General features: G+C 45.1%; 1 protein-coding gene across 3 annotated transcripts in view; it reads right to left on the reverse strand.

Annotated features, from left to right (window-relative positions):
* The window catches only part of STK39 (serine/threonine kinase 39), a 180,901-nt gene that overhangs the window by 9,313 nt on the left and 145,432 nt on the right, over positions 1 to 26,156 (reverse strand). For 2 of the 3 annotated variants that reach the window (XM_070731720.1, XM_070731722.1), the window contains exons 15-16: positions 13,153 to 13,205; positions 10,315 to 10,383 (exon numbers count right to left, since the gene is read on the reverse strand). In XM_070731720.1, the coding sequence (XP_070587821.1) occupies positions 10,315 to 10,383; positions 13,153 to 13,205 (122 nt within the window). Of the gene's footprint in view, positions 1 to 3,329; positions 3,416 to 10,314; positions 10,384 to 13,152; positions 13,206 to 26,156 lie in introns of those variants that run through there. The other variant, XM_070731721.1, reaches the window with a different exon arrangement.

Below are 26,156 nucleotides of genomic sequence, written 5' to 3' on the forward strand. Positions count from 1 at the left end.
TGTTTGAAAGGAGGAACCTCTGAGTATTGCGGTTGATGTCCACCATCTCAGGGAAACCCTGACTTGCTGTGGGATACGTGTCTGCCGATGTGAGTGACTCACCTTGGCCCTTTGCGCCGGTAGTAGAAACCACTGTAGGTCTCGGATATGGTGTCTGGCCCAAGGCACAATCCCTATAGTCGAGACTAGGGTTCCCAACACCTTTGACAACAGTGACATGGGAACCCGTCTGCTTTGGTTGAGTTCGGCCATCAACCGTCGTATATTTGCGATTCTTTCTGGGGAGAGTGAGACTGAGCTCGCCAAGGTGTCTATGACCGCTCCCAGATGTAAAAGATTGGTATTGGGGACCAATTGGCTCTTTTCCAGATTGATGGTAAAGCCATGATCCTCCAAGGTTCGTATGGTCCGGTTTAGGTCCTTGGTTGCCTGCGCTGGCGACCTGGACAGTATGATGATATCGTCCAGGTACGCCATCAGTCTGATGGATTGAGATCGCAGGTGTGCCGTCAGGGCGTCCAGGAGCTTGGTAAAAGTCCGTGGGGCTGACGAAAGGCCAAAAGGCATGGCTTTGTATTGGAAGTGCATCCCTTCTGAACAAAACCGTAGGTACTTCCGGTGTGCTGTGTGTATGGGGACGTGAAGGTACGCTTCCTTTAAGTCGATAGACGTTAGCAGGTCGTGTGATCTGATGGAGGTCAAAATAGTTTGCAGCGAATGCATGCGAAAACGCCGGTACTTTATGAAGAGGTTGAGTTGTTTTAGGTTGAGAATCAACCTGCAGCCTCCCGAGGCTTTGGGGACAATGAAGATTCTTGAGTAAAATCCTTTCCCCTGCTCTTGTTGTGGAACCGGTTCTATTGCTTGAATCTCCAGCAAATGAGCGATCTCGTTTTGTAGTCGCTGCTTGTCTTGCGGTTTCCTGATTTGTGGGCAGTGTATAAACCGGCTGGGGGGTAAGCCCACAAATTCCAGGCATAGTCCCCCTGCCACCGTGGCCCTGACCCATTGGTCTGTGGTGGTGGCGTACCAAGAGGCGTGGAAGTGCTGGAGCTTCCCGCCGAGAGGAAACTGGGTGGCAGAGTCACTTTGAGCGGCGGAAGCCCCTCTGGTTATTCCCTCGAAAGGGCCGTCTCGAACCTTGGTAGCCTCTGGATCGATCTTGGAATGACCCCCGGTCGCTTCTGAAGGTTTGGTTGGAGTACTGACCCTGTGTGTACGGTCTCTGACTCTGGCCTGCTCCTGCAGTGTTGTCCCAGCGGGGTGTTTGGCGCCTTGAATATGGCGCCGACCTCCGGTCTTGCCGCCTGCCTGCTCTGGGTAGGACCTTCCTCTTGTCCTTGTCCTCAATGAGGACCTTGTCCAGAATATCTCCAAAGAGCATAGATCCCTGAAATGGGGCTGATGCCAGTCTCCATTTGGACTTCAAATCGGCAGGCCAATGACGGAGCCACAGGAGACGGCGGGCCGCAAGTGTGGTGGCCATGCCCCTGCTGGAAAACTTTGCAGCGTGCAACGTGGCATCTGCGGAGAATTCCGCCGCGGCTCGCAGTTTAGCTAGATCCTGGCGTAGTCTGCCGTCCTCTGGTCCCATGCGAGATTGCATCTCTTGTATCCACCGGAGGGAAGCTCTGTTGATAAACGAAGCGGCCGCTGCTGCCCTGAATCCCCATCCCGCCATCTGGTGTCCCTTTTTCAGGAGTATCTCTGCCTTCCGGTCCTCCGGTTTTAGGCTCTCTCCTGTTTCGGAGGGTACCAGGGCGCTGGAGACCAAGGTCACTACCGGTTGGTCGATGGGCGGGAACTCCAGGAGTTTCTCCACTTCCTCGTCGAACGTGTAAAATCGACGTTCCAGATTGGATGGGCCCTGAGCCACCGCTGGATAATGCCAAGGGCGCTTGGCTCCTTGCAGAAAAATATTTGATGCCGGGAAATGCTCAGACTCAGGCTGGGATTCCTGTAGCAAGGCATCCGGGTTTTTTTCTGAATCCTCCGGTGTCTTGGTTGTACCTGGTAGGTTCATTACCTGTTTAGCCTTAAACAACAGAGTCCTGAACAAGGCTGGCTTAAACAGGCCTACCGGTTGGGGTTGCTCGGGAGTTGTTTCATCCTCAGAGAGCTCATACTCCCTATCACTGTCCTCTCCCATAAGTGGTTCCTCAGATAAGGACCCCAAGCCTGAGGGGGGCGGTGCTGACCAGACCTGTCCTGGTTGAGATGGTTGCTGAGCATATCTGTTGGCCCCGGCTGTTATGCCCTGTGAATAGACGTTTGCAATAAGGTCCTGCAAGTCTGGTGGCATGTCCTGCCAGGTGCTTGCCTGTGCCCTCAGTCCCGCCGCTGTGGGGGTGAATGTGGCTGTTGGGCCCATGGAACTCCTTCCAGTCTGGCTAGCTGACCCTGGTCTGTTCCATGAGGGGCCTGGGGAAGACATGGTGTGAGGCAATATAGCTGAGTGCCTATCTGGTGACCAGTCCCCTTCAGGTAGGCCAAAGCTGAGCGTGGTGGCTTGTTCTGGTGTTGCCTGCCTCTGGCCCAGTGGTACTGTAGATGGGGAGGCCTGTAAGGCTGCCTCCAGCTTCTTCTCAAGGGCCTTAATGCGTTTTTCGGCCTCCCTTATGGATGAGGCCGAAGCTGAGGCCTGTGAAGTTTTAGACTTCTCTTTAGCCTTCCCCTTGGGCTTTTCTTTGGCCATAGTAGGGGAGGTAGCCCTCTCGGTTCCCACTTGTTCTTCCATGTACTCACAGTAGCAGTAACTGAAGAATCCTTTGGGCCTGCAAGCTCGTGGCACAATAATTTTGCTGGCTCAGAGTCAAGAAGAAAAATGGCCACCGTCTTTCTGGCCAATTGCTCATGCGCACTGGGCATCTAGCCTCTTCGCGCCCACCAGCTGTCGGAGGACTTCCGGTTACCGCTCTTTGGGTTGCGCAAGTAGCAACCAAGATGGCGGCCCCCATGCCTTTCGCGGCTTTTTCTCCCTTCCGGGGGGGGTGGGGGGGAGCGCTGCGGCTTCCAGCCCCCATTGTGGCCATAGCAGCCGTCCGCTGCTTCTCCGGTGATCTCGGCACCGATCCCGGCCATCCGAGCGCGCTCTGCTCGCCCTGCGGCTTCCTAGTCGGCGGCGGCGGCGGCGGCTTGTTCGGCGGCCGCCGAACAGCTGAGAGGCGCAGCTCCGCTCTCTGCTGGGAGCCTCGCTACAGCGCCTTCAGGCTACCCAGTGGAGGGGGCGGACCCCTCCACCTTCAGCCGACAGCCCTGGTCTGACCACGGAGGTCAGGGACCCCAGGCTGGGTGCTCCTCTACGGGGTGTTCCCACGGAGGGAATACAAAACCCCTAAGGAGGATCGTTGGGGGTGCTGCCCGCGGAGGGCAGAGACCCCTTCTCCTGTTCATCTGTCTTCTGTGTTCCTTCTTCCTGAAAGACAAAGCACAAGATTAAACAGGTCAACTTCTATCAATTTATTACAATTTCAATGTTACATATATGTAAAAAAATTAATAAAAACAATAAAACTCCTCAGGAGTAAAACTCAGTATGTCTCTACTCTTAGACTGAGTTTTTAAAACTGGGGCTCATGGGAGCAGTAAGGGGGCGGTAGCTAATTTTATGCTAATTATAACTCAGTCTCTACCAATAGGATTGGTTAATTACCCATGTTGGACTCTCCTTCCAGATGCAGTGGAGAATTGTCCTTCTCCTGAAGGAAAAAACACAATTCAAGGATCTAGTTTTATCACCAAAAGCCCAAGAGGCTTTGGTGTCAAAAACTGCTAATACAGGTAGTCCTCAACTTACAAAAGATCATTTAATCACTGTTTGAAGATACAGTGACACTAAAAATAATGTTTATGACTATACATGATTACTATAGCATCCCCAGAGTCACACACTCAAAATTCAGATGTTTAGCAACAGATTCATAAATGTCTGATTGTTCCAGTGTCCTGGGGTCACTGCAGCCAGCATGGCGCAGTGGTTCGAATGCAGCACTGCAGGCTACTTCAGCTAACTACTAGCTGTATTTCAGCAGTTCAAATCTCACTACAGATTCAAGCCTTCCATCCTTCCAAGGTGGGTAAAATGAAGGCTTGGTCCAAGATTGTTGGGGGCAATATCCTGATTCTGTAAACCGCTTAGAGAGGGCTGTAAAAGCACTATGAAGTGGTATATAAGTCTAAATGCTATTGCTATTCTGCAATCTTCTGACAAGCGAAATCAACGGGGGAAAATGGTTGTTTAGCCAAACCATGGTTGACTGAACAACCATGCTACTAATTTAACAACTGCAGTGATTCACTTAACAAATATGGCAACCAAAGCCATCAAATGGGGCAAAACTCACTTATGAATTTCTCATATAGCAGCCTAGATTTTGGGCTCCACAGTGGTCATTAAGTTGAGGACTACCTGCATATACCTCCGAGTCTTCGGAGAGGGGTGGCATACAAATCTAAATAATAATAATAATAATAATAATAATAATAATAATAATAATAATAATAATAATAGTAATAATATGGTTATGAATATAAATCACATAATAACGTTAAACATTTAGCTTTTGGTCTTGTAAGGCTGCATTATTAGCTGTCTGGGGCTTTAAGGAATTCCCCTTAATTAGGAACCATGGGACCTTAAATAACAGGTGGGAAAGTTATATATAAAGACCTCAGCTAGATGTCTATTTCAAGACACAAAGCAGGAAAAATAAATACGAAAAGAAAAGAGAAAAAAAGAAAAGAAAATATGGCAAGTATTGATAATTCTTGAAATATTCTCTTATCTTTAAATGACAAAGACCCTTGTTAATTAGGAAGAAGCTGAATGTTGACTGTTAGATAATTTTTGTAACGTAAATCAAATTTAGTAACATTTAAGAAAGGGGAGTCACAGAATAAAACCATTATGGCTTTTTCTAAAGAAAGTGTATTGTTTTTCTATCTTTCAGCAAATCCACGCTTTTGGCAAACTCCTACAGGTAATCTCTCTTGAGTTACTGAGAAATAATGATGTTATATAGTGTGCCATTTCAGTTAACTTTTGTTTTTCTTTTTACCATACTTTGCATGAAACTAACAATCAGCCCTTCATTCACTCCTGCCAGAAATCTATTTCATGCATATTTTAACACCCCTTGCTCTCTGTATACATACAGTATTCAGAAAGAAAATCAAATCTATAACTTTCATAAGCAAATGTGGCACTGGAGAATATTCCTTGACTGAAATATACAATTATTTTACAATGGAGATTTCACATTTCGCCTATCCAGAAGAACTGTAATATCTAGCAAGCTACCATACAGCAGCTCTGATTAGTTAGGCTCTTCTTAGCTGTTCTGCTGGAATGTTAAAATTAGGGACCAATGGCACAAGATTTTCACTTTTCAGGACAATAAAGGTTACGTGGGGCTGAGGGTGGAGGACCCACCTGACTCAACTGCTTTGCCTGGTGAAGGTTCAAGCACGGGGTGTCAAACTCATATCATCACGGTGGCATCACGTGATGTATTGGGACTTTCCCGCCTTCACTAAACCTAGTGTGGGCGCACCCCGCGTGTGACACATCTGACCCACGGGTCGGGAGATTTGACAGCCCTATTCTACCCGAGACCCCCTTGGCAGGAAGAGCAGAGTGGGCAAATAACAAATCCTGTGAGATTATGTTACCAAGTAAATGAGATGACTGACATCTGCATCACTTGATTGGACCCTTGCACATCTTCAGAGCATTCACATAATGACATCAGTACATGTTATGTGTTGTATCATAGAGGCATTGTTGCACTTTACTGCCAAAATCACTTAGTTTAGCTGGAACGTTTAACTTCGCTAAGTATAGTGTTCTTCTCTTGGCTGTATCTCCAGCTCAACCTCATCTTATAATATCACATGTTTAGCATTACATACAAATGGCCGCCCAAAAAAGTCCACTTCTTCAAACTCAATCTACAGTACAGTGGTACCTCAAGATACGAACCCCATGTCTTACGAACAACTCGAGATACGAACCCGGGGTTCAGAAAAAATTTGCCTCTTCTTACGAACTTTTTCCGTGTTACGAACGCCAAACCCGAACTTCCGGGTTCGGCGTTCGGGAGGCTGCTGGGAAGCCCCCCGGCTGTTTTAAAAGGTGACAGCCGGGCGGCGGGGCTTCCCAGCAGCCTCCGAATGCCGAACGCGGAAGTTCGGGTTTGGCGTTCGGCTTCGGGAGACGGCTGGGAAGCCGCGTGGCTGTTTTAAAAGGTCACAGCCGGGCTGGGGGACTTCCCAGCAGCCTCCCGAACCCCGAACTTTTGCTGAACTTCCGGGTTCGGGAGGTTGCTGGGAAGCCCCCCAGCCCGGCTGTCACCTTTTAAAACAGCCGCGTGGCTTCCCAGCAGCCTCCGAATGCCGAACGCGGAAGTTCGGGTTTGGCGTTCGGCTTCGGGAAGCTGCTGGGAACCCCAAACCCAGAAGTTTGGCAAAAGTTCGGGTTTCGGGAGGCTGCTGGGAAGCCCCCCAGCCTGGCTGTGACCTTTTAAAACAGCCGGGCAGCTTCCCAGCAGCTTCCCGAAGCCGAACGCCAAACCCAAACTTCCGTGTTCGGCGGCTGCTGGGAAGCCGCGCGGCTGTTTTAAAAGGTCACAGCCGGGCTGGGGGGCTTCCCAGCAACCTCCCGAACCCCGAAGTTCGGCAAAAGTTCGGGGTTCGGGAGGCTTCTGGGAAGCCCCCCAGCCCGGCTGTCACCTTTTAAAACAGCCGCGCGGCTTCCCAGCAGCTTCCCGAAGCCGAACGCCAAACCTGAACTTCCGCGTTCGGCGGCTGCTGGGAAGCCGCGCGGCTGTTTTAAAAGGTCGCATCCGGGCTGGGGGGCTTCCCAGCAACCTCCCTAACCCCAAACCCGGAAGTTCGGCAAAAGTTCGGGGTTCGAGAGGCTTCTGGGAAGCCCCCCAGCCCGGCTGTCACCTTTCAAAACAGCCGGGCGGCTTCCCAGCAGCCTCCCGAAGCCGAACGCCAATCCCGAACTTCCGCGTTCGGCATTCGGAGGCTGCTGGAAAGCCCCGCCGCCCGGCTGTCACCTTTTAAAACAGCCTGGGGGCTTCTCGGCGGCCTCCCGAACGCCGAACCTGGAAGTTCGGGTTTGGCGTTCGGCGTTCGGGAGGTCGCTGAGAAGCCCCCAGGCTGTTTTAAAAGGTGACAACCGTGCGGCAGTGGTTTTTTTGCGGGGGGTTTTTTTTGGTTGCACGGATTAATTGACTTTACATTGTTTCCTATGGGAAACAATTACGAACCTTTCGTCTTACGAACCTCCCCCTGGAACCAATTAGGTTCATAAGACGAGGTATGACTGTATATTAAAATGCCCTTTAGACAGGGAATAAAAGCTAAAATATATAAAAGGGCTTTTATAGATTTCCTGATTCACATTAACAAGTGTAACTACTGAAAGTTATCCTTTCTTATCAGCCTAACACAGGGGTGTCAAAATTCGATTTCATTGAAGGCTACATCAGAGTTATGTTTGACCTCGGGGAACTGGGGTAGGCGGGGCCAGGGTGGGCGTGGTCAGCTCAATGTCACTCATGTGGGGCACCGGTGGTGGCCCGGGCAGGAGTGGAGGGATCCTTCCTTCCATTTCTTTCCCCCCCTTCTTTCCTCTTCCTTCCCCTCTTTCCTTTATTTCCTTCTTGTTCTCTTCTTCCCATCTTCCCTTTTTTTCCTTTGTCTTTCCTCTTTCCCTTTCTTCTTTTCTGTCCCCAGGGCCCAATTTTTGGCTGTAATGGCTTCCTGCAGAACTCTACAAGCAAAAACATGGCTGTAGAAGACTACTTCAGTACATTGGAAGAATTTTCTCATCTTCAATGATAGATTAAGACTTAACATTCAAACAAGCCTTGGATGTCTTTCTTAATCAGACCTGGGCCCTGGATGAAAATATTCGACACGAATCTCATTCAGAATTTGTCCTTTGAGCCCAATTTCAGTACATTCACATCCCGAAAGGAAGGAGCACAAGAAGGAATATAACTATCCTAATATGCCTGGATGCAGACATAGCTGTCTCTAATGTGAGCTGCCATTCAAGAAGTGGTTACTTTGGTTTTAAAGCACAATGGAGCTTTGAGACCCAAGAAGCAAGCTGATACTCCTCCAGATTTATTGAATTTGCTGATCATTGGCCATTTGGCAAGGGTAAAAAAAAATGAATTCAGGAGATGTCTCTCCAACATCATAAACATGTTGTGTGTGTGTGCGTGTGCATGTAAGTGTGTCTATAGGAAGAGAGAATTTACCTTTTACTCTTACAAAAATCATCTGATCGGGAGCAATTTATTTATGGCTAATGCAAGCAATGTTTTCTAAATGAGTGAATGAGGTAAATTCATGGATGACCCTGCTTTAGGAAATGGGCCATAAATCTTATTTTTATTAGAGGCATCAGGCTAAGTGCTGATTTATGGTTCGATATAAGCCAAGAGACTCTTATTCTGAAAAGTGTATTTAAATTTAAGTTAAGAGTGGAAATGACAGACACAACCAGAACTGATGAATTCAAGTAAAGTTACCTGCGCTTTGTACCACACGTAAGATTTATTTTTTTGAACAAAAAGTAATTAAGAAGTTCAAGTTTCTCTATTCTGTAGATACGCCAACTTGAAATTATTATTTGTATTTTTAAACCTATGTTGAACCTCATATCAAATCTTTTTAAACACCACACATGAGGTCTCCTTTAAATCAACACCATACAGAAAATGTGCTTGAAGTATGCTTACCCCACGCATACAATAAGACTTTCTATCTCTGCGTATTGTTGGAAGTTTTCAGATTTACTCAATATAGTTATTAATATACAATATAAAGATATATAAGTCAGAGAAAAATATTGCTCTGTTCATCTGGGTTTTCCAATTTTCTATTATTTATAGTTCATGAAGAAAATAAATAGAATCTCAGATCTCAAAGCACTTTCACTAAATTCAATTTCTGTATTCTTCTCACATCAACAACCGGTCACTTTTCTGCACATTTCACCTGAAAAATGACATGTAATTCACAGGATTTTTTGAAATGCAAACAGAGGGAAAGAATTTTCTTTCTGAGGAAAAAAAAGGTTCAATTTACTCTTGCTATTTCAAATTACAGAAAAATATTCAAATTATGGCAGGAAGAACTGTTTATAAACGAGGAGGTATACACTATGAGAAATGGCAAAATTTCTTCTATTTGATATAATTATATGTTTTTTTATCAAACAGAAACTCTGAAAGGAGGCGGTCTGGCTGGTTTAAATATTTGGCATTTTATTCAAAGAGATGGCACTGATTCATCATCATTCTCGAAGGTAACAGAGCTCAACTTGCATCTCTGCTTAGAAAATATGAAATATTATATGTCTCCCTTGCACATAATTTCTAAAATATTATTTATAAATATAGAAAAAGAAAAAAAGAAAGAAAAATGTGTGAAGGTCCACAAATGACACTGTTATGTCTATTTCACTGAATGAATCTATAAGTCAGTGTTTCTTAATCTCGGTAACTTTAGGAAGCTTGGATTTCAATTCCCAGAATTACGCAGTCAGTATGCTAGCGAAGTTGAGAAACAGAGCTATAGATCTTTGGTGTTTTTTTGGAAGAAGTCCTAAACAATTTCCAGTATCTATGTAAAGACAAATGCAGAACAGTGTCAGCAATATTAAATGGAATTAAAGCAAATTCAATATTCTGATTGAAACTAAATTTGACGATTTTACTTACTTCCTCTTCACCCTGAGATTATAAAATGAGAGCTTGAGTTACAGAACAGAGAAATCACAAATTTTGAATATACTGTACTTTCAACTTTTCCCATTTGATTGGTACCAAGATGGGAAGTAATTAATAATTTCAACTCCCAAGTAGACACTGATGTGGAAGATAGTATCCATCATCCATGAATATCCTATAGAACCTAAATCCTTTCTTTGGTTTTCTGAGGTTTATTGAAGTTTTTAAGGCTGGCAAGGAACAATTACACAATACTCACAATCCAAAGAAACGTGTCAGAAGTAATAGAAAGGACAGAAGTAAGCAGAGGTACTAATATAACATTTTAAGAACATAAACACCAAAGTGAAGAAAAAACAGCTAAATTAAACTGAAGTGAATTAAAGTGAAGCATTTGTCTAAATTATATCAGGAAATATACTTTGTCAATTAAAGAAAGAATGCTGGGGGGGGGGGGGGTTGCATAAAAATCCAAGCACGGATGATATTATGAATGGGCCTGTATGCATTTAATGTTCTGAGTTTTGGGTATAACATAATCTCAGAATGAAACATAATTTACCTATAACTACATCATGGCCATCAACCAAGCCTGCAGAGAACAGCTCTTGAGATACACCATCTGCCGTGTCTGTAAAATGTGAAATAAACATTAGTCCTAATAAAAGTGAGGGGGGGGGAAAGGAAAAATAACAATAAGCCAAGGCAATTTGCGTAAGAAGTATATTTACTCTATGAACATCCATTGCCAAGATGTGCTTAAATCAAAACTATTTTCATTAAAAACAACTTGCATTCCATTACTTGTTACTCTGCAATTTCAACATGATAGGACCCCACAGAACTGATACATTCTTCAGAAACCCTATAAAGGCCTATTGTTTAAGTTCTCCTATAATACATAATTGGATATCTTTATACAATGAGATACGGAAATGTAAGAACATTATTAAACAAGCCTTGGTTGCCTGACATAACACTTTTATTCCCTTCCCTCAATTTAAAGGGAGTAATTCCATTCACGCAAAACATCTATAACTAAATGTTATTTTACTGGGAGCCTCTACACCATGGTTGGCAAACTCGCCGTGTAACATTGCTATTACACAATGTTTCACAACGTATTTCCCCTTCACGGAGCTGGGGTGGGTGTGGTTTGTGTGTGATGCATCTGGCCGGCAGACTGCCAATTTGACAGTCCTGGTCTACACAAAAAGTTTGCAATGGAAGGACAACACTAGCATTGCTTCATGAGAAAAAAAATCACCTATAACTGCAAATTAATATAGAAAGCTGCGGTTCAGCTTTACAATTTTTTTTGTAAGTATTGTACACAGGGTATTCTAGCCTCCTTAAGCTATGTTGTTCCAACAATCTCAACTTGATATATTTTTGTATTACCCTTCTTTCTCATACTTGCAGTGAGGAAACATTTTATGCAACGACCAAAACGCATGTGTCAGAAGAACTATATCAAGCCATTGTATCTTCAGCTGTGTATATTGCAGATGTCAGACAGAGACACAATAATGTTGTTTTATTTACAACGTTTGCATTGAGGTTGCTTTTAAAGCATGGTCAGCTATGCAATGATAAAAAAATAAAAGGATTTCCAAAAGAAATGTCAATTAAAACACGGCTGTCCTGAATAAGCGCTGCTTTTAAAAAATTATTTACAAAGCTTAAACATGAGCAAGCAGAAAGGGACATTAGCTTGGGAGAAGCTGTTTCCTCCCTCTGAATTTCCATTATGCCATTACAGGTAGTCCTCAACTTATGACCACAGCTGGGATCAGAATTTGCACAGCTAAGCAAGATTTATTTATTTATTATTTATTTATTAGATTTGTATGCCGCCCCTCTCCGTAGACTCGGGGCGGCTCACAACAACAATTATATAGTTCCAACATCACAATTCCTAATGTTTCTTCAAATGTTTAATAGACCTCTGCTGTTATGCCATCTGGTCCTGATGCTTTAATATTTTTCTGTCTTTTTATTGCCTCTGTTAATTCCATTATTATTATATTCTCCTCTAGCAAATTCTTACATTTTTTTGGTACTTTGCATAGTTCCATTTCCTCCAAATATTGTTTTATATACTTCTCAATTATTTTCTCTTATTTATATAGGTCCACATAATATGCCCTCACTATCTTCTTTATTTCCTCATTTCTATGTTGTAGATTCCCATCAGTATTTTTCAATTGCTTAATCTATTTTTTCCCCTTTTCCTTTTTCATTTTATAAGCTAACCATCTTCCTGGTTTATTTGCATGTTCAAAAAAGATTGGTGGCTTAGTGAGTCATACTGGATTTTACAAACACCGCTGCCACCCCCCAATTGTTAAGTGAATTGCATGATCCTTAAGTGAATCTGGCTTCCTGTGTTGTCTCTGCTTATTGCAAGCCAATTGGGAATGTTGCAAAAGGTGATCATGTGATTGTAGAGATGCTGTGACAGTTATAAGTGCAAGGTCATGTCCTAAGTCACTTTTTTTTCCAGTGCGTTGTCATTCTAAACAGTCACTAAATGGATGGTTGTAGATCTAGGACCACCTGTTCAGGATATCAGCAAAGACAATTATAAAAGAAGTATTTTATAATTGTCTTTGCTGATATCCTGAACATTTAGGACATTCAGCTGTAGGAGAAGCAGTAGCAGAACCAGGGGCGTAGTTAAAAGAACGATCAGCCTAGAATCCCTACATAGCCACAAGCAGACAAGCCCAATCCCCTCCACCTGAATTCTGTTAACTCTGCTGACCAGTTAGTTGAGTAGATTCCTGTCACCAGAGGTTTTTAGCAATAAATCAGTTTAGCTGGGCCTTCATGTGTGGACCTTGGTTTTTTTGGCTGACAATAGATAAGCTGCTGCTATCTGAAGTATGCTACACAGATTAAAGTATTCAACAGTTAATATGTTTTCCTTGTCGTTGCTAGGGGAAACATTACAGATTCTCCTAGAGAAATATGGGAGGTGGTATTAAAATAATAATTATCGAGCCTTTGGCAAAGTTTATATTCTACCTATGGTTACGTTTCTATATCGGGACCACTTACTGACATACTATAGCATTGTATTTAGTACAGAAATATTAGTTCCGCTATCAGCAGGAAGACATTAATGGACTGTACTTCACTAGATTAAAATCAAGCAAAAGTACCAGACAATTCTTCATCTATATAACATCCTCTGAATTCAACCATTCAATCCATAATTATGCCACTAAAAATATGCACACTTGGCACTAGGTTTGTTATGGTGAACCACGATAGTCTAAAAACATTTGGTTGGTACATTTCATAAAGCTAATTTATACTAAGCCGATAAAACAGAAATCAATTTCTGAAATTCCATTTGGAGTCATAAAAACATAATTTCAATTAAAAGTCTTACCTCTGCCTGGAGTAAACTCAAATCGTATGTCATTAAGTTCCTTTCTGGAATTCCTGGAGGGAGGGAAAAAGTAGAGGGATGAAGCCATGGTAAACACATCAAAATGTAATGAAGTACTCCTTCTATATTCTAAATGTATTCTAGCTTCATAAATAAGTTGCTGTTAATATTCAGGCAGTATTTTACAGTTTTTATAGTCTCGGCTATCCCCAAGTGTATTGCAAATATATCAATATAAAAGAAAGTACGGGGAATAAAAGTTTTTTAACAAAAAAAAGAAAGAAAAGCTAAAATGCATTTTAGAGATAAAAGTTGATGATGGTTTACTTTTATGAAGGAAATGATATCTAATTAAAATGGAGTTGCAAATTTGTTTTTGTGCCTTGGCAAGCAACTATATAGCACAGGTGATTTTGATGAGGAGAGTTCTTTCTTGGTCTTGCTCGATCAGATCTTCTTCAATTGGACTGTCCTCCTTTCTCAGCCCAACAATTTCAGTTCTGTCAATATGTTTAGAATTCTATCCACACCAATCCTCCATTGCACACCTAAATTATGGCACGTCAGTCATTATATCCAAATCCAAAATGTTATATTCCCTTGCTAGATATCAGATATTATTTTGAAGTTTTATTTACTTTTTGACAGGATTATTACATTGAAAAAAAAAGATTAAGATTGAAAAGGCCAGCAAAAGCTACAAGATCAATCGTGAATGTTTTGAAAGCTTCAGAGTTTCTTACTTGCAGGTGGAAAGTAAAATATCAGAAAGGTTGTGTGGGAGAGAGATAAATGGGTGAAAGTCATAATTAGTCTGTTCTGGGAAGCCTAGAAACCAGGGTTTTCTAACCTTGGACATTTCCAGGAGTGTGAAATTCAACCTTCAGAATTCCAAAGCCAGCATGACCACTGACAGTAGTGTTCCAATATCTGAGAGGCTGCCACAAAGAAGAAAGGGTCAACCTGTTCTCTAAAGCGCCTGAAGGCAGGACAAGAAGCAATGGATGGAAAGCTAGTTAATTGAGGAGAGAGAACTAACCTAGAACTAAGGAGAAATTCCCTGACAGTTAGATGCAAATGACTTGCCTCCAGGTGTTGTGGGTGCTCTAAAACCTGAGGTTTTTAAGAAGAGATTGAACAACCATCTGTCCAAAGTGGCATAGGGTTTCCTGCTTGAGCAGGAGATTGGACTAGAACAGTGTTTCCCAACCTTTTTTGAGCCGTGTCACATATTCACATTTACAAAATCCTGGGGAACATTGAGGGGGGGGGGGGGGGGATAAAAAAAGTTTGGACAAAAAAAATCTCTCTTCCTCCCTTTTGCTCTATTTCTCTTTCTCTCTCCCTCTTTTTCTCTCTTCCTTCCTTCCTTCCTCTTTCCCCCCTCTCTCTCCATCCCTGTTTCTCCCTTCCTTTCTTTTTTGCTCTTTCTCTCTCCCTCCTTCCCTCCATGTCTTTCCCTCACCCTCCTTCCCCCCTCTTTCTCTCTCTTGCTTTCTCTCTCTCTCTCGCTGTCTTTCTCTCTCCCCCTCTTTCTCTCTCTCCTCCTCTCTCTCCCTCTTTCTCTCTCTCCCTCTCTTGCTATCTCTTTCTCTCTCTTGCTATCTCTCTCTTTCTTTCTTTCTTTCTTTCTTTCTCTCTCTCTTTCTCCTACTCCACGCCGCAGCAGCGGCATTGGGCTGTAGCCGTAGGGCGGCGGCAGGGTGGTCAGCTGTGAGGCGGAGCTCCGGAACAGAGGCACCGACGGTGGCGGCTGGACGTGTTGCTAGACGCCGTACATGCTGGCGTTGCACTGGGCATGGGCGTGGAGCTGGAGCCTCCATCCCGGCCCAGCCAGCAGGCAAGTGCCAGCCATGCAATGCCAGCATGTACGGCGTACAGCAACATGTCCAGCCGCCGTCGGTGCCTCTGTCCTGGAGTTCTGCAGCCAACCACCTTGCCACCGCCCAGCGGCTACTGCCCGGTGCCGCCGCTGCCCTCCCGCTGCGGCCACCCTCCTGCCAGGCCCAAAGCTCACCTGCTGCCGCCGCCAGGGAAGCTCCAGCCGGGAGGGGCGCTGCAGCTGCTGGGAAATTTGGAAGGCGCAAAGAAGGAAGCTCAGCTTCCGGTCTCACAACTTTTTGCTCTTCGCACTCTCAGCAAAAAGTTGCGAGACCAGAAGCTGAGCTTCCTTCTTCGCAGCATACCTGACCATGTCTCGCGGCACACTAGTGTGCCGTGGCACACTGGTTGGGAAACACTGGACTAGAAGACCTCCAAGGTTCCTTCCAACTCTTTTTGATATTGATGACAATCCTTGGAGTCCACACTCCTAGAAATTCCCAAGATTGGGAAAATATTGATACAAACAAGGGCTGCCAAACAGACGTGGAAAAAGTGGTATTTCAGTTTAGTGCTTCCTCAACAGTAATCATTGCTGTGGCCATTCTTTATTCTTACACAGCTTCCTGTCAATGGAAAATCTGAAAGATTCAAGTTTTCGGAAACTCACAGCACTGGAAGTAAAACCAGCCAAATTGTCCTCTGCTGAAAAATGGGTGATGCCTCCAGCCATACACATACATCCTACAGGATTCTTTCAATCAACAGTTTGTTTATACCACAGGATGTGCAGTGGGCATTTTGGTAAAAAAAAAAAAAAAGGAAATAAAAGAGTAACAATGATTTTATATCAATTTTCTGTGTAAGAAAGATGTAAAAAAAACAACTAGGCAGGACCTGATGATTTCATCAAGTATATATTTCCTGGTGGACATTCCAAAAATACCATCATTGATAACTATTTATTATTCTAGTGTTATGATCTATTTTGCCAGTGATGCATAGCTCAACATCAATGCACGATGAAGCATGACTGGCCAGCTTTCCACGTATTAGACATTACTTCCATGTTTTGATGTTCTGTCTGTCAGGATACAAACCTGAAGTAATATTGCAAGTACAGTAGAGGTAAAATTAATGCGGAATCACAGTGCTTCAGCAGAATGATGCAATTTGTTCTATTATCTAATTGATCAGTACATGTATATAATGTAATACACCTTTTGTGTGGGTGTGGTCTGGTTTGATTATGTGGTTTAGTGATTTAGTATCAGATAGTGGTTGTTTGTTTGTTTGTTTTGCAATATACAGTGGTACCTCTACCTAAGAACGCCTTTACTGACGAACTTTTCTACATAAGAACTAGGTGCTCAAGATTCTTTTGTCTCTTCTCAAGAACCATTTTCTACTTACAAACCCGATCCTCCGAAACTGTAACCGGAAAAGACAGAGAGAAGCCTCCGTGGGGCCTCTCTAGGAATCTCCTGGGAGGAAACAGGGTAGGAAAAGGCAGGGAGAAGCTTCTGTGGGGCCTCTCTAGGAATCTCCTGGGAGGAAACAGGGCCTCTACATCCCCCCCCCAACTGTGGTTTCCCCAATCGCATGCATTATTTGCATTTACATTGATTCCGTGGGGAAAATTGCTTTTTCTTACAAACATTTCTAGTTAAGTACCTGGTCATGGAACAAATTAAGTTCATAAGTAGAGGTACCACTGTAGTGTAGAGTAGATAGTTACTTTTTGATACTACTGAAGAAGTAAAAGGGCCTTCTGAAGAAAGAATTCCTGCTCTTTATTGAGAAAACTACCTCGTGCCTCTATCCACCATGTTTCCAATGCAAATTCAAAATAAATCTGACACTATCCTGATTATGTTACTTTATGTGTAGTTCAATATGCAGCTAAACCCTCCTATCCTTTAATAACCCAGACTATAAAGCTAAATCTTGATACTTTAAGCCAGACTACAAATGTAAATCTTGACACTTTATTAACGAATAGGATAAGGTAAAACACCAATGCTGTGTATGGGGTATAGATTTTGTTTTCAGAAAGACATGTGTCACAGACTGAGCTGGATTCTTCCAGATGTTTCTGTTACTTCAAAATGGAGTCTGGCTTCTCAGAATGAGGGATGGTGGGAGGATTTATATCCTCCTCAAATCAATTTCCAAACAATGTAAGACTCATCCCTGGCCACTAGACGGGGCTCAACAGACACTAGGGAACAACAACAGTATATACAGAAATTATATGATGGAGGCATGACATTGCCAATACAGTCAATTTTTATCTCTACTTTAGTCTTAGCTGTTAATTTCCAGTAGTAGTGGATGGTGCGCAGTCCCAGTTGGAAAAATGGAGATGCGTATACATCTCCACATCTCTGGCGCATGCTCGTGTGTGCCCACGTGAGATTTGGCTTCTGAGCATGTGCAGGAAGAGAAATCTTGCGCAAGGACACTCGTGCGTGCAAGATTTTGCCATTTTTTTGGCTTTTTTTGCTTCCGCGCATGCTTCCGTGCCAGCGACGGTCACTGGGAACGCGGGCAATGGGAAACCCTTCACTGTTAATTTCCCCCGGTTAATCCAATGTATTTCCTTGCCTCAGGTCAAAGAGGGAAGGAGAAAGTAAAGAAAAGCAAACAACTATCTCAGTTTTGGAAATAGGGAGCATGCAAAGATCAAATGCAAACATAATTGCCCAAGCATAGTAGCGAATGGCTCAATTTGCTTGAAAAGCTAATAGCGGTAAAATGTGTTTTGCGGTCCATTATTCTTTTGTTCCTCAGCATGGAATCTGTAAGCAGTCTCATATTTCAGCGAATCAGGCCATAAAGTCTCACTGTGCGAAAACTACATCCAGCAGCCAGGCACAGTCAGCCATGACTCAGAACTATTATCACTTCCTAAACACTTATTAAGAAAATGTCACACTGTCACAAATGCAGGATCCTGTGAGAACAACCAAAATGGATCAGCAAGGCCACAGACAGAAATTTTTGCAAAATAAACAAATAAATAAATCCAAAAACAGTGAAAAGAGGTATCCAGCTGCCTGGAGTACCTGGCCCAATTGCAAAAGAAAAATTTATTTCCTTATTATTCTACACTATTGCCCGATTAAATGGATATTATGCAGTAAAACAATCGTGCAAAACTGTTCTAATCATTATGGGTGCAATGATGGGGTCCATTTCCTTTCTTCAATCATTTAAAGTACAGTATTAAGCAAATTTGCACTCAGCACAGGAACACCTATTTTCAAACTGGAGTTTCTCTCATTTGGAAAGGTAACACCAGACCTAGGAAAAGAGTGAGCAATCTAATGCTTCCCCAGATCCTTATTCTATGGGCCCTAGCTCTGCAGAAAAGGAGAAACTACTGCACACTGGTGAACCAGGAGGGATATCCAATATAATAGCCAAATTTGCCCATAGGGTCAAGACAGGCGTTTTATCCCTATCTCTATGGTGTCCCATTATCCTTACTTCTTAACTAAGTTGACCTTTCCTTCCATTTCAATAAGGATACAATAAGACGATAATGTAAATGCAATTGCAGACACCCTATTCTCTTGAACCAATAAAGTTGTCTATCAGCATTTAGCCAGACAAAGAACGCATTGCCTTAGTAAGGGGAGTTTCTTCAGAACTTGCTTCTTCTATTTCTAGAACAAATCCATGATATATATAAATAAAAATAGACACACTGAAAGATCTTTCCTCCTATCCCTCTCTGTCTATCCACTTGAATGTAAGGAACAATTAGGGGTTTTAAATATTAATTAAATTAAAATACATAAAATAAATAAATAATTTAGAAACATAGAACAGTGATTTTCAACCTTTTTTGAGCCGCGGCACACTTTTTACATTTACAAAATCCTGGGGCACACCACCAACCAAAATGACACAAAAAGACAGTAAATATTATTTATTTATTTATTTATTCAATTTTTATGCCCCCTTCTCCTTAGACTCAGGGGGGCTTACAACATGTTAGCAATAGCATTTTTTAACAGAGCCAGTATATTGCCCCCACAATCTGGGTCCTCATTTTACCCACCTCGGAAGGATGGAAGGCTGAGTCAACCTGGAGCTGGGGATGAGATTTTAACTGCTGACCTTCAGATCTACAGTATTTCTACATGTATTTCTACATAGAACATACAATCCCATGTAACATCCCCTTATAAATACAGTCAATCATCAATCATCCCTCCTCAAATTTATACTACTGTCTCATTTCTGTCTCTCCCCCCCCCCCTTATATGTCTGTGTGTACTCAAACCATTTCCAAAACCAGGTGAGGGCTGGGGTTTTATTCTCTTTTATTCTTTTCAAAAACAGGTGAGGGCTGGGGTTTTTTTCTTATTATTTGGGTGCTTTTTACCATATGCTTCAAGAATCACCTCTCTCTCTCTCTCTTGTTTCTCTCTCCTCTCATTCTCTGCCTCAATCATTTTCTCATTTCTCCTCCCCTTTTTGTTCTCATTTCTCTCTCTCTCCTTTCCTCTTCCTATCTGTCTCTCTTGCTTTCTTTTTTTCTCTCTCTCTCTCTTGCTTTCTTTCAGTATCTCTTGCTATCTCTCTTTTTCTCTCTTGCTTTTCATCTCTCGTGCTTTTTCTTGTTCTTTCTCTCTGTTGCTCTCTCTCATTCTCTTATTTTCTCTCTCTCTCTCTCTTCTTTCTCTCTCTCTTAGTCTCTCTCTCTCTTGTTCTCTCTTATTTTCTTTCTCTCTCTTGTTCTTTCTCTCTCTCTCATGCTTTCTTTCTCTTGTTCTTTCCCACTCTCTCTCTCTCTCTGTTGCTCTCTCTCGTTCTCTCTCTTCCTTTCTTCTCTGTGGAGGCCAGCGAAGGTTTTCCTTAGTTTGAATGTTCCGAGCAAGCAGCCCCTTTACTGACAGCCCGGGACGGGACTGTGAGAGGGGTGGGCGTTCCCACAGCGCTTGGAGCGGCTAGCGGCCGGATCGCCAGCACCCCAAAAAAGCCGGAGAGAAGGAAGGATCGGGCGGGCGGGGACAGCCACAAGTGGAAGCCTCAGCCCTGGAGCCCCCTCGCGCCCATGGCTTCTCGTCGATGTCTCTGCCTGCCCGATCCGCAGGAGTGCTAATAGCGGCGGCGGGCAGGAGCCCCCACCCCGCTATTCCCGCCGCCGCCGCTATTAGCACTCCCGCGGATCGGGCAGGCAGAGACATCGACGAGAAGCCATGGGCGCGAGGGGGCTCCAGGGCTGAGGCTTCCACTTGCAGGAGGCCCCCCCCCACTATTCCCGCCGCCGCTATTAGCACTCCCGCGGATCGGGCAGGCAGAGGCATCGACGAGAAGCCATGGGCGCGAGGGGGCTCCAAGGCTGAGGCTTCCACTTGCAGGAGCCCCCCGCTATTCCCGCCGCCGCCGCTATTAGCACTCCCGATGCCACAAGTGAAAGCCTCAGCCGCTGCTGAGGGATATATGTTTATCCCAGGCATGTTTAAATTCAGTTACTGTGGATTTATCTACCACGTCTGCTGGAAGTTTGTTCCAAGGATCTACTACTCTTTCAGTAAAATAATATTTTCTCATGTTGCTTTTGATCTTTCCCCCAACTAACTTCAGATTGTGTCCCCTTGTTCTTGTGTTCACTTTCCTATTCAAAACACTTCCCTCCTGAACTTTATTTAACCCTTTAACATATTTAAATGTTTCGATCATGTATGAAATGTAATGTATGTAGTAGAAGTAAATTAAATTAAATAAATTAAATAAATTAAATACTAAGGATTTTAATTAAAATAGCAAAATCTATTACTAACTTTAAAAAGGAATGGAAGAATGGAAGATGGAAAAGAGAAAAAAATGTAGAAAATAGTAAAGGCAAAGAAAAGAAAGGTGTGACTTTTAACCATCATCACAATCATAAACTATAGTTCTGTAACTCCTCACCCCCTCTTAACAATTTCCAAGTACAATCAGAAAGTGAAGTTTGTGAAGTTAGTGTCCTTTAAAAGACGGCTAACTGTGCTTATGCACAAGATGCCTATTCTGGTCATCTCCCACTGCTCAAAACTCACCAGGGACTGCTGTCTAGGAATATCAACATAGAGAATAACTATTCAATGTGCATGTAAGCAATCTCATGTTCTTCTTCTTGTCCAGAGAGGTTCCAAGGGTCTATTCATTGACCCTTCAACCTTTAGCTATGATCCTCAACTCCGTTTTTCACAGAGTTGTCTTCAATCCACCATTTCTTCCTCCAGAAGTCTACTAAATATACACAACTGAAGAATTCTCTTAAATGGCACTAGTAACAGTACTTAGACCAGTGTTTCGCTGGCCGGGGAATTATGGGAGTTGAAGTCCACCCATCTTCAAACGCCCAAGGTTGAGAAACACTGAGTTATATACCACTTCACAGTGCTTTTACAGCCCTCTCTAAGCAGTTAACAGAGTAGCATATTGCCCCCAATAATCAGGGTCCTTAAAACTCATTTAAAACTCATTTATATTGCCTCTAGGCAAAATCTTAAACTTTTTAGCATACAACCTTTTGATAGAAGCAAAAACTATCACTCAAATTACTGTATTTTTAGGACTATAAGACACACTGGTGTATAAGACACACCAAGATTTGGAAGAGGTAAGTAAGAAGAAAAAGTTTTTGCCCTTCCTGGCCCCAAGGCACACTTTGTCCTTCCCAGCCCCCAGGCAAAGTGGGCTCTTCTATAACTTGTGGACTTCAACTCCCAGAATTTCTTAACCAATCATACGAGCTCAGGAATGAACCGTTGTACCTACCTGAACGGTCTTCTCGATGCCCTGGAAGGAGAGTCCAGCATGGGTTTAGCTCAAGTCTTATTGGTAGGACTGAGTTTCAAATTAACATAAATAAATAATAATTAGGTACCGCCCCCTTGCTGCCCCAAGTACCCAGTTTTAAAAAACGAAAAGATGTAAAGGTAATGAACTTTATTAACAACCATAATAACATAAGAAACAGAATCATCCAACCAACTCCCATGGTTCTTCGGGAGGGTATGGACTCTCCTTCCAGGGCATCGAGAAGACCGTTCAGGTAGGTACAACGGTTCTTCTCCCATGCCTCCTGGAAGGAGAGTCCAGCATGGGATATACCCAAGGTCCAAGGTTCAGGGAGGGAGATTGTGAACCATGGGTGGTACCTCCCCGCACACCTTCTGGAGTACCCGTCTGCCAAAAGCAGCTTCAGCTGAAGCGAAGGTGTCCAATTTGTAATGGCGAATAAAAGTTGTGGGTGAACTCCAGGCCGCGGCTCTGCAGATATCTTCAAGGGGGGCTTGTGACGCCCAAGCTGCCGAAGAAGCCGCACTCCTTGTTGAATGAGCCTGTATACCACTCGGTGGAGTCCTTGCGCTCGCTTTGTATGCCTCAACTATACATAGTCTCACCCACTGGCTGATAGTATTAGATGATACCTTGAGGCCCAGTTTGCTAGCACTAAACGAAACAAACAAAGCCTCAGTCTTGCGAGAACTACCGGTACGCCTGATGTAAAGCTTCAGCGCTCTGCGTACGTCTATCTTGTGCCATTTAAGCTCTAAAGGGTGAGTACCGTGAGCACAGAAATCCGGTAACACCAGCTCTAGAGCCCTGTGAAAGTGAGTGTTAATCTTTGGAAGAAAGGTGGGGTCCAGGCGTAAACAAACTCTGTCTGGATAAAATTGACACAAGTCTGATCTGACCGACAGGGCGGACAGTTCGGAAACCCGCCTTGCCGAGGTGACCGCCACCAAAAAGGCCGTCTTAAAGGAAAGGTAACGCAATGGAACAGTTCTCAACGGTTCAAACGGTGGTCCCGTGAGGGCCTGAAGGACCAAGGTCAAGTCCCATGTGGGAAAACGACGAACAGGAGGAGGATGCGTGTTGGTAGCCCCTCTGAGAAAATCCTTAATCCAAGGGTGACTAGTTAAAGGTCCCCCATCGTCCCGCTTTATAATGGTGGCAAGCGCTGCGACCTGGCGTTTTAGCGTGTTTGGCGCCAAACCTTTCTCCAAACCCTTCTGCAAGAATTCAAGGACAGGGATGACTGAGGAATCCTGTGGTCGAAGGTTCCTGTCATTGCAGAAGGAATGAAAGGCTGCCCATGTTGCCTGATAAATTCGGACTGTGGAAGGGCGTCGAGCCGCTTGAATAGTCGCGATAACATTCTCGGGAAGGAGACAGCTCCTCAACCTGTCCCCTTCAAATGCCATGCGGTTAAGTGAAACCATTGAGGTTCCGGGTGGTACACGAACCCCTGGCTGAGGCATATCCGGTCGTCCGGTATCCTCCACGGTGGAGAAATGGACAGTTCTCTGAGGTCCGCAAACCACGGTCTCCGAGGCCAATGAGGCGCTAGCAAGATCACCTCCGCCTCCTCCGACAGGATTTTCCTTACCACTGATGGAATGAGTGGAATCGGGGGAAAGGCGTACAGTAGGACCTTTGGCCACTGAAGATGTAAAGCGTTGACTCCTTCGGCTCCCGGGGTTGGAAAACGGGAGTAGAACCTCCGGAGTTGGGTATTCTGGGGGGTAGCGAAGAGATCCACCACCGGTTCCCCGAACCGACGCGAGACTTCCTGGAATAGGTGCGGATCGAGCCGCCACTCCGCCGGATCCAGTTCCTGGCGACTGAGCCAATCCGCCTGCTTGTTGTCCTCCCCCGCGATGTGCTCTGCATGGAGGGAGGAAAGATGAGTCTCCGCCCAGTTGAAGAGGAGGACCGTCTCTTCCATCAACCTGAGAGAGCGCGTTCCGCCCTGGTGATTTAAATGCGCCCTGGTCGCTACGTTGTCCGTGCGTACAAGGACGTGGTGACCTTCCAGTAAGGTGGCGAAGGCCAGCAAGGCCAAGCGGACAGCTCTCAACTCCAAGAAATTGATGTTTATTGGACATAGTTCCTGGGGGCTCCAGAAGCCCTGAGCCACCTGGGACTGGATGTGAGCCCCCCACCCCAGCAGACTGGCGTCTGTGGTGAGGATCGTGTGATGGCATGGTCCGAAGGAAGTGCCCTGCCGTAGTGCTGCAGATCTCCACCAGCGGAGGGAGTGTTGTAACTCGCATCCCACGACAGTTAGACGGTGTGTATGACTCAATCTGCGACGCTGAAACGGGAGCAAGGTCCACTGGAGAAGTCGATAATGGTAACGGGCCCAAGGGACAATGTCTACGCAAGATACCAGGGTCCCGAGTACCTTTGACAGGAAAGACAACGGCACCGTTCGGCTCTGTTGAAGGCCGGCTATGAGGGAACAGATGCGGTGCTGTCTGTCCGGGGATAGATACACTCTTTGAGAGACCGTATCTATCACCGCACCCAGATGAATGAGTCTGGTGGCAGGAGCCAAATGGCTCTTTGGCGTGTTGATGGTAAAACCATGACGCTGTAGACAAGACATCGTGGTTCGTAAGTCCTTGTGCGCCCTCTGGCGGGTTGGAGACAGAAGTAAGATGTCGTCCAGATATGCGAGAATCCGTATAGGGCGGGACCGCAGATCGGCCAGTAGTGCATCCAGTACCTTCGTAAAGGTACGTGGGGCCGATGAGAGGCCAAAGGGCATGGCCCTGTACTGGTAATGGACGTTGTGTAGACAGAATCGAAGGAATTGTCGATGGTACGGGTGTATGGGAATGTGCAGGTAGGCCTCCTTTAGATCCACTGAAGTAAGCAGGTCCCCTGCCCGAACAGAGGCCAGGATGGAGCGGAGGGAGGCCATCTTGAACCGTCGGTACAGAATATACTGGTTGAGACGTTTGAGGTTCAAGATGAGCCTGCAACCCCCGGAGGCCTTGGGTACAAGGAACACCCTTGAATAGAATCCCGTACCCTTGGAATTGTCCTGAACAGGTTCGATCGCCTGGATTTGTAAAAGGTGGAGAATTTCCTGATCCAACAGAGACCTCCTTTCGAAGTCTCTGGGGACCGGACAGGCAGTAAAATGGTTTGGGGGATCGTGTAGAAACTCGATCTTTAGCCCTTGCGAGATAGTGGCTAAGACCCAAGGGTCTGAGGTGGTAGCTCGCCATCTGTCGCTGAACTTTTGTAGCCTGCCCCCCAAAGGAATGTCGTCCGGGCAGTCACTTGGCACGTCTGGCGTTCCGTTGTTGGTATCCCCGGTACGGGCGTCTCGTCTGGGAGAAACCTCTGCCTCGTTCCTGGGAATACTGTCGGTCATTCCTGTAGGATGAGGAAAAGGCCCCCTGCGAGTAAGGTCTGGCCTGCTGTGAAGGGGCGGACCACGAGTCCCACCGAAAGGACTGCCTACGGGAGTACGGACCAGCCCTGCGGTCCTGGCGGCGGAAAGATCTTGGGAGGACCTTCCTTTTATCCTTATCCTCCACCAGGACAGGATCTAGGGCCTCCCCGAACAATTTAGTGCCCTCAAAGGGAGCTGAAAACAAAGTCCACTTGGACTTGGCATCCACCTGCCAGTTCCTGAGCCAAAGCAGGCGCCTAGACGCGATGGTGGAAGCCATAGCCCTGGAAGCAAATTTCGCGGCATGCAGGGTGGCATCTGTGGAAAATTCCGCAGTAGCAAGGAGCTTATTCAAGTCCTGCCGCAGTCGAGTCTCTTCAGGAGCCAGTCTCGCCTGAACCTCCTGAATCCACATAATGGATGCCCGACTGAAGAAGGAAGCAGTGGAAGCTGCTCGAAGAGCCCAGGCGGCCATCTGGTGGGTCTTTTTGAGAAGAGTCTCCGCTCTCCTCTCATCCGGTTTCAAATTGTCCGCCGTCTCTGAAGGCACAACCGTGCGGGAAACCAAAGTGGCCACCGGCTTGTCCACGGGGGGGAACTGGAGTAGCGTCTCCATGCTGTCATCAAAGGTATAAAACCTGCGCTCCAGGTTAGAAGGCCCCTGTGCCGCCGCCGGATGTTGCCACGGGCGCTTGACATTCTCGAGGAAAATCTCCAAGGCAGGAACCTTGTCCGACTCCTTAGCGGGTTCCTTGCATAAAGCAGCCGAGGTGCGTGGCCCCTCTGATGGCTCCATTAGTGGGGTTGCTCCTGGCACATCTAAGGCTTGTTTTGCCTTGCGCAATAAAACCCTATACAAGGAGGGTTTAAAGAGTCCCGCCACTGCTGGCTGTTCTGGAACAGTGAACTCATCATCTGACAGGCCCTCACCGTGGTCACTGTCCTCTTCAAAGTCAGTATGGTCAATGGATACAGAACCCAGCCC

Source organism: Erythrolamprus reginae, chromosome 1 (assembly GCF_031021105.1).
Source record: "Erythrolamprus reginae isolate rEryReg1 chromosome 1, rEryReg1.hap1, whole genome shotgun sequence".
Classification (NCBI taxonomy): domain Eukaryota; kingdom Metazoa; phylum Chordata; class Lepidosauria; order Squamata; family Dipsadidae; genus Erythrolamprus; species Erythrolamprus reginae.